The sequence below is a fragment of the Sinocyclocheilus rhinocerous genome, unplaced genomic scaffold (assembly GCF_001515625.1).
Source record: "Sinocyclocheilus rhinocerous isolate Xijiao unplaced genomic scaffold, SAMN03320098_v1.1 scaffold2764, whole genome shotgun sequence".
NCBI classification, from domain to species: Eukaryota; Metazoa; Chordata; class Actinopteri; order Cypriniformes; family Cyprinidae; genus Sinocyclocheilus; species Sinocyclocheilus rhinocerous.
The window spans coordinates 226,940-235,207 of NW_015650694.1; the positions used below are offsets into that span (position 1 = coordinate 226,940).

Genomic DNA, 8,268 nt, shown 5'->3' on the forward strand with positions numbered 1-8,268 from the left:
GCACACACACACGCACACACACACACACACACACACACACACTCTGAATCTGTGGCACACATGTTATTACTGTCACATTCCTCAAACTGCTCCTGGTCTCTTTCAGGTCCAGCTGTTCAGCGTCCAGTCCAGAACGGGCCGGGTTCAGAAGAACTGGAGGTCCAGAGACGGTGAGCCGCACAAACACACACACTGCTGTAATATCTGACTATAGATGACCGTCTCGTACTGTATAATCACATTCACACGCGTTATTTACATCCGAGTCTTCAGCTAGATCCCAATAAAAGAACAGGGCTTTGTTCAGAATAGCATTTAAACACCACACTCATCTCTCTGCAGTATGTTCACTGTCTTATCAGTGTTGAAAACAGTTGTGCTGCACAATATTTGTGTGGAAACTGTGATACATTGTATTTTTCAGGATTCACAGATGAACAGAATGTTCAAAAGAACAGCATTTATTTGAACTAGAAATCTTTTGTAACATTATAAATGTCTTTACTGTCACTTTTAATCAGTTTAATGCGTCCTTGATGAATAAAAGTATTAATTTCCACGTTTTCACTCTGATGCAGTGATGAGAGTGAAACACACACACAGTCGCCCTCTGCTGGTCACAGGAAGCAGCCGCTGCATGATGAAGTTTGTTGTGCTGCATCAGCTGTTCTACCGTCCCATCATGCATCTGGAAAATTCAATTTCTACTGTTCAGCTCTTATACACTTCCCATATCAGGAAACTCAAGCGGATCCGATCGATTCCCATCATATCGCTGTCAGACTCATTATTAGATCAGATATGAAACACGGCACCATGTTCCCAAAAAAGAAATTAATGCTTTTATTCAGCAAGGCTGCATTAAATTGATCAAAAGTGAGAGTAAAGACATTTATAATGTTACAAAAGATTTCTATTTCAAATAAATGCTGTTCTTTTGAACTTTCTATTCATCTGTGAATCCTGAAAAATACAATGTATCACGGTTTCCACACAAATATTGATGTTTTCAACATTGATAATAATCAGAAATGTTTCTCGAGCAGCAAATCAGCATATTAGAATGATTTCTGAAGATCATGTGACACTGAAGACTGGAGTAATGATGCTGAAAATACAGCTGCGCATCACAGAAATACATTACAGTTTAACAGACATTCACACAGAAAACTTAGAAATTCAAATAGAATTTTTAGAGTATTTTTGATCAAATAAATGCAGCCTTGCTGAGCATAAGAGACTCCTTCAGAAACATTAAACGTTAAATTCTTAACTCATTGACCGTTAGTGTGTGAGGTCTGTGTGCAGTGCATGATGGGTATGTCGGTGTGTTTGTGTGTTCTGGATCTCTGCAGACAAATGGAAATGCAGCAGCAACAGATGCAGGTGCATATCGAGCGGGAGAGACGATCGTCCAACTCAGGTCAGACGCGACTGAAACGTGAACACTGATGCACACGGACACTGTGATTGATCCGAATAATGACTCTGGAACTGATGAATTTTGCATCATGAACTCTGTTGGTTTCTGTGTGAAGCGCTATAGAAATAAATGACGTTATTTCCTTAGGTTCCCCGTTTCAGGGTCACCCCGCGGTGCTGTCTGTAGTTCCTCCCAGTGTGGCTCCGCCTCCTCTGTCGATAGGCGGTCCCTGTCCTCCTCCTCCCCCGCCCGGGCCGCCGCCCCCCTCCGCCGGAGCTCCGCCCCCTCCTCCGCCTCCTCTGCCTGTGATTGGGTACGGGGGTCACGCCCAGGATGATAGCCACGCCCCCACGGGTCTCGCCGCCATGATCGCCGGAGCCAAACTGCGGCGCGTGCAAAGGGTCCTTATTCGCCATTCATTTTCCTCATAGGGATTTTAAAAAGTCTTTGTTTAGGAGATATAATCCATGAACCGAACCAATCAGTTACAAGGAGAATCACAACATTACAAACTTTTATTTGAAGCGAAAAAAGTGTTTGAAAATCAGGCAAGGAAAGAACTTTTGTACGTTTGTGAAACATAAAACTATTCATTTAAAGTTGATATATTGTAGGTTTATTGCATAATATGCATATAATATATAAATATTGAAATAATTTGGGACTCAATTATTGGTGGTGCTTCGTGGCAGTGGGCGGAGCTCTTTTGCGCATTTACTCCGATTGGTGGAATTTTTTTGTACAGCATCATGGGTAATGTAGTTTTTCACCACAAATTTAGCTGTTAAATGCAGTTATTTTAAAAATAAATGGCTTCAATTAAAGCATATACCATCAAATAACAGCCTTGTAGCTCATCTGTCTTTAATAAGTTAAAGTTAAAAATCCCTATGGACAACATTTCACATGAGGAATGCACATTAAGAAACTCGATGGGCCAATGCGGATAAAGCTAGATTTAAATAAAAAAAGACACGATATTGTCGGACCTGACGTTTTATTCTTATCCAAAACAAGATGTGATATGAGTGTGATACGTAGGCTACATACACACACTACCAGTCAAAAATTTTTGAACAGTAAGAAAGATCCAATAAAAGATCCAAAGATCAGCATTCATATGAAATAAAAAGCTTCATACATATAACATTCAAAAGCTTGGAGTCAGTATTTTTATTTTATTTTTTATTTTATTTGAATTTTTTGGGGAAATTATAGAAATTAATACTTTTATTTAGCAAGGATGCTTTAAATTGATCAAAAGTGACGATAAAGACATTTATAATGTTACAAAAAAAATTCTATTTCAGATAAATGCTGTTCTTCTGAACTTTCTATTAATCAAAGAAACCGGCGATTAATGCAGTGCTTGTGTGTGTCTTCAGGGTTCGACCCGTGGGAAGCTTCAGCGACTCCGACGCTTTAGACTTCGATAGAATGAAACAGGTAATCAATGACATACTCTTATAGGTTTTATTAATATATTAAGATTCATTTTTAGATTTTCGTTAGTATTTTAGTAATTTAGTTGTTTTTTTTGGTCATTTTTAGTAGTTTTTGTTAATATAATATATATATTTTTTTTTTTAATTAATTAGTTTAGTTGGGAAATGTTGATTTCTTGGCAGTTTTCAAATTTTTTTCTATATTTTATTTTTATTTATTTTTATTTTATAATGTTTTTTGAATACTTTTAGCTTTAGTTGACTATAATAACCCTGCTTCAATTGCTTTAAATGCAGACGATGTTTTAATTGACAGGAAATCTTGGAAGAAGTGGTTCGTGAACTGCACAAGGTGAAGGACGAGATCATTGATGGTATGTTTATTCCGCTTTCCCGTCGCTCAAACAGCAGATCAAGACGCCTGCAACACCAAAGTCATGGGTTCGATTCCCGGGGAACGAAAGAAATTATAAAAATGTCAAATGTGTACCTTGAATGTGGTGTAAGTTACTTTGGATAAAGCGTCTGCCGAGTGCATAAATGTGTCCCTGGAGCACAAAAGCAGTGTTAAGTCACGGGGGTGTATTTGTAGCAATAGCCAACAATACATTGTATGGGTCAGAATTATACATTTCTCTTTTTCACAGAATTGACCCTTATGACTGGTTTTGTGCTCCAGGGTCATACATGTAAACAAACGTGTGACGACTTGCCCCGGTCTGTGAGTCCTGATGCCCGTCAGTGTGTTTATATATTCTGTGTTGTGTAATGCACTCCTGCAAGAATGACTGTTCTGCTTTATTTGCAGCCATTAGACATGAACTCAGTCGAATCAGCACCACATAGTGTCCATCGAACCCCTGCGGATCCTGCTGTAGCCAACGCCGGACGTTACAGCCGTATTAAACGCTCGTTTTAACTCGTCTGCAACGTCGAGGAGCCCTGGGCGGAGATGTGTTGATGAAGGAAGGACACTTGCACTGATTTTGGTGGCAGTCTTTTCAGAAACTGAAGAAAACAGAGCAAACATCTGGAGTCCTTTTCATTTGTCTGCATTATTGTTATTATTATTGTTATTATAGGTATAGTTGTAGTAGTAGTAGTAGTGTTTTCATGTAGGTAGAGGAATTAATAATAATACTAATAATAATGATGATGATGATATCATTGCACATCACTTCAGCATTAGCCTTTTATATTAGTTTTAATTTTCCTCAAGATTCATCATGAGCACATTCCTGTTTTTTTAATCCCTTTTGCCATAATGATGTATTTAATGACTGAAGGAGGGTTTTAAACACGTCTGAAGCTGCGTAGGCGGTTCTCGAGTTATTATCTGACGAGCAAACATCACACACCAGAGTATTTGTGATCATGTTGTTAATCAAGTGTTTATCGGCTGCGAGGACATGGTGGAGTATTGTTCTGTTTTATGATTTCTCTTTATGACCAAGTGCTTCCTGGTTTGAAAAAAATACTAAATAAAAGATATACATGACGTTTAAAAAGAAGTGAAATAAAGTGTGAAGGAGGAGGATTCATGTAAAATAAAAGCCTTTCAAACAAATCAGTACTGTCTGAATAAATGACAGAAATACATCGATCTGTGGATATTATAGACAACCTGGTGCAGAGTTTCTGGTGAGACTTTCAGTTTAGATTAGAAAAAACCCACAGACTTTAAAAATAAACATCATATAAAAATCACATTTTAATATATTCAAACAAATCTATTTAATTATCATTAACACACAGCGGTAAATCTGGATTTTATTAACATAATATATTAAGTATAGGTGTTTCTGGTGATGTTTATTAATTTATTTTAAAACAACTTCCCATATTATACATTTTAAAATAATACAAATATTTTAATTTTAAATGAATAATCAAACAATAATGATGTAAGCACAAGTAACACATTAAAAAGTAAATACAACACGTGAAATAATAAACTAATATATCAATAAGAATTTCTGGTGATATTTATTTTCAGTTTAGAAACAACTTGCATGAGAAAACCCCACAAACGTTAAAAAATAACATAAACATAAAATAGTACATGAATATATCAATGTATTGTCAATTTAGAACTTTATAAATATCATACATGAGGTAAAAACCAACAAACGTTAAAAAATAATCAAAACAATCTGAAAATTGTTTCGATATTGAAAAATAAAAACAACCCACATATAAACCAATACACTGATATAATAAATTAATATATTAAATAATGATAAAAATCATATTGTAATATATTTACAGTGAAATCTGGATTTAAAAATAATAATTACATAAACACAATACATTAAAAGGTACAAACAAAAAAAGGTATTCAAGGGCAGGCTTTGGTTTAGATCCTACCTGTCCAATCGCTACCATTTTGTTCATTTAAATGGGGAGTCATCTCAATTATCACCAGTAAAATAACAAGCCACCTATAAAATAAAATAAATAAAGGTACAGCCATCTGCGTGTCCGCCCGCGCGAGCCCCACCGACCCTCCTCTCGCGAGATTTGGCAGTGGAGAGTAGTGGCGACGTGAATTCACGTGAGAAGTGGAGAGTTGTTTGTATTCGCGGAGTGTGTGTGTGTTTGCGGGGCAGCGAGTGTTCCGTGCGTGCGTTTAACGCGACAGCGAAGGCGAGCGAGCTGGCGGACTTCAACATGGCATCCGGCGAGACGCTGTACATCGAGACGGACGGCTCGGAGATGCCCGCGGAGCTCGTGGAGCTGCACGAGATCGAGGTGGAAACCATCGAGACCACGGTGATCGGCGGCGACGATGACGACGAGCAGCAGCCCATGATCGCGCTGCAGCCGCTCGTGACAGACGACCCGAGTCAGGTCCACCAGCACCAGGAGGTGATCCTGGTCCAGACCCGGGAGGAGGTGGTCGGCGGGGACGAGTCGGACCTCCAGGAGGACGACGGCTTCGAGGACCAGATCCTCATCCCGGTGCCCGCGGAGGAGGAGTACATCGGGCAGACTCTGGTGACAGTCGCGGGCAAGAGCTCCGTGGGGCGGGTGGGGAAGAAAGCGGCGTCGGGCGGCAAGAAATCGGGCAAGAAGAGCTACCTGAGCGCGGCGGAGGCCAGCGGGAGGAAATGGGAGCAGAAGCAGGTGCAGATCAAGACTCTGGAGGGCGAGTTCTCCGTCACGATGTGGGCTTCGGGTGAGTCTCCTTCCCTCGGAGTGACAGCGGGGCCCTCAGCAGGGCGTTGTCCGTCCGCAGCGCGTGCCGTTCCGCGGTCGCTCCTCGTCGCGAGCGCTGTCTGCAGCGGGAGTGCGGGCGCATCCGTCCGGGTGTTTTTGTTTTGAACGGAGGCCATGTTTTTAGCTCTCGATGGGCGCCGCCATGTTCCCCGAGTCCACTATGGCGGCCCGTAAAGATGGCGACGGTGCGGCGGCTTGAAGATGGCGCGAGCGCGCTGCAGCCGCCGCGTGTAGGCCGCGAGACCGTTAAAGACCGTTTGAATTTCGGCTTCGGCGGGAAGCGCGCGCGCCTCTTTGGATTTAAATATGCGTCCAGGTGTGACGCTTGTTTGTTTGTTTTCTAACGTTTGGAACTGAAACGAGCTTCCAGCGTACTGTTGTGTGTTTGTTAACTAGCAGTAGTTAGCAGAACTAGGTTTAGGTGGCTAGGTGATTTAGATATTAGAGTTCTGACAGAAATCGTGTGTTTATTTGGGCTTTGATGTTTTGAGGTGTTTTCGGTCGTTGTTGTTGTTTACTCGAAGGACCCGGATGTTACGGTCGTCGCTCGTGTAAAACCGGGGCGGAAACGCTGTAGTCTATTATAAACCTCTGGTTTCCGTGACTGATTTGAAGCCGTCTGTGTTTCAGATGACAAGAAGGACATCGATCACGAGACGGTGGTGGAGGAGCAGATCATCGGGGAGAACTCTTCTCCGGATTACACCGAGTACATGACGGGAAAGAAGCTCCCGCCCGGCGGAATCCCGGGGATCGACCTGTCGGACCCGAAGCAGCTGGCGGAGTTCGCCAGGTCAGAGACGGGGTTCAGTGCGTGTGAATATCAGGGTCAGACGTGGTTGAAATGTGAGGCGAATCGGTTAACTTACCTAACATCTGATTTCAGCACTTTCGACACCGAGATCAGATTAAAAAGCTGTTAAATCGCAGCAGAAAGTCATAAAGTCGTGGCACTGCAAAAATGAATCTCTTCCTCAGTGTTTTTGTCGTGTTTTCCAGTGCAAATGTCAAGATTTATTTACTAGAGATGCAAAATGAAGATAGGAAGTCTTGTTTTCTGACAAAACTGAATAAATATCTGTCGGTGTGGAATGAAAACCTCTTTACCGTTAAATTGTTCTCTTTTCTTCTTATCCATTGGCAGATATTTGTTCGTTTTAATCATAAACTCACTTCATTTTGATCAGTTTCTCATGAATCAAGACTCAATATTTTATGTCATCTCCAGTAAATGTAAATGTATTTTAAGAATCTTGTGCTGGAAAACAAGACGATTTACAGTGTGATCAGGAGTACAGTAAAAGTTGTTTTCATATTCTAGTGTTTGGAGCAGAAGTTTTCTAGAGTAATGTATTTTCAAACTCTGAAGCGTTGCTAATACGAGACATTCATATTTAGAGAACATACTGACCTATATTCTGTTCCATTCTGTTTATTAATGACATTTTCTTTAGTTTTGATTTTTAAAAAGTCTTAAGTGTACCTTCATCAAAGCTGCAGAATCCCAGATTAAACATGCGGTAATAAAGGAGCGTTGTTCTCTGTTAGGGTGTTCAGAAAGAGCTGTGTATTCATATTATACTGTGTTTTCTTGCAAGTAAAAATGGCATTGAAGTAGACTTTTAGGGCCATTGAAGTCTGTTTTAGTTTTTCCCAAATTACATTTTTTTTCCATTTCAATTTTTGAATTCCGTTTTAATGGTAAAATGAAATTTTAGTAATCAAAAAGCATGACTAATTAATTCAAATCATGAAACACATGCAGTTTGGCAACTGTGTATTAAAAGTTTAACAATTGAGACCCCCTTTTTTGTTCTTATTTATTTTATTTTATTTATTTATTGTCTGATTTGCATTTTGATGATTTAATTTAAACCATAATGATCAAAAAAGCATGTCTAATCAATTTAATTCATGAAACTTTAACAACTCAATAATTGATTAAAATCATAGAAAATCATAGGAAATTCCCTAATGGTCCAACAACTATCTGATGTAAAGTGTTTTTATATAAAACCACTGAAAACAAATATAGAAGTTCATTTCTGACCCTGATGTGTGAGTGAGTGAGTGAGTGAGTGAGTGTATGTGTGTATCTGCCTGCCTGCATGTGTCTGTGAGAGTGTGTGTGTGTGTGTGTGTGTGTGAGAGAGAGTGTGTGTATCTGCCTGCATGTGTCTG

General features: G+C 40.0%; 2 protein-coding genes and 1 long non-coding RNA gene across 5 annotated transcripts in view; all 3 read left to right on the top strand.

Annotated features, from left to right (window-relative positions):
• The first annotated feature begins 60 nt into the window (after positions 1 to 60).
• Positions 61 to 2,102, top strand: LOC107712198 (ena/VASP-like protein). The gene is made up of 3 exons (XM_016517357.1): positions 61 to 170; positions 1,356 to 1,423; positions 1,571 to 2,102. Exons 1-3 carry the CDS (start codon positions 61 to 63, stop codon positions 1,852 to 1,854), a joined length of 462 nt encoding a protein of 153 aa, XP_016372843.1. The 3' UTR covers positions 1,855 to 2,102.
• Positions 2,103 to 2,756: 654 nt separating this feature from the next.
• Positions 2,757 to 3,988, top strand: LOC107712208 (uncharacterized). The gene is made up of 3 exons (XR_001636776.1): positions 2,757 to 2,869; positions 3,185 to 3,242; positions 3,677 to 3,988. It is a non-coding gene; the product is annotated as an uncharacterized LOC107712208 (long non-coding RNA).
• A 1,375-nt stretch (positions 3,989 to 5,363) lies between these two features.
• LOC107712210 (transcriptional repressor protein YY1-like) overlaps positions 5,364 to 8,268 on the top strand; it is a 6,586-nt gene continuing 3,681 nt past the window's right edge. Inside the window, exons 1-3 of one of the 3 annotated variants that reach the window (XM_016517369.1) lie at positions 5,364 to 5,480; positions 5,513 to 6,046; positions 6,718 to 6,880. In XM_016517369.1, the coding sequence (XP_016372855.1) occupies positions 5,539 to 6,046; positions 6,718 to 6,880 (671 nt within the window). In that variant the 5' untranslated portion in view covers positions 5,364 to 5,480; positions 5,513 to 5,538. Of the gene's footprint in view, positions 6,047 to 6,717; positions 6,881 to 8,268 lie in introns of all 3 variants that reach the window. The other 2 variants (XM_016517370.1, XM_016517371.1) reach the window with 2 other exon arrangements.

Excerpts from the sequence above, each read along its gene's own strand:
- LOC107712198 (XM_016517357.1), top strand. The coding sequence starts at position 61 with ATGTTATTACTGTCACATTCCTCAAACTGCTCCTGGTCTCTTTCAGGT. Across the intron at positions 171-1,355 it reads GAACTGGAGGTCCAGAGACG|ACAAATGGAAATGCAGCAGC; the intron begins GTGAGCCGCACA and ends GGATCTCTGCAG. Across the intron at positions 1,424-1,570 it reads GAGACGATCGTCCAACTCAG|GTTCCCCGTTTCAGGGTCAC; the intron begins GTCAGACGCGAC and ends TTATTTCCTTAG.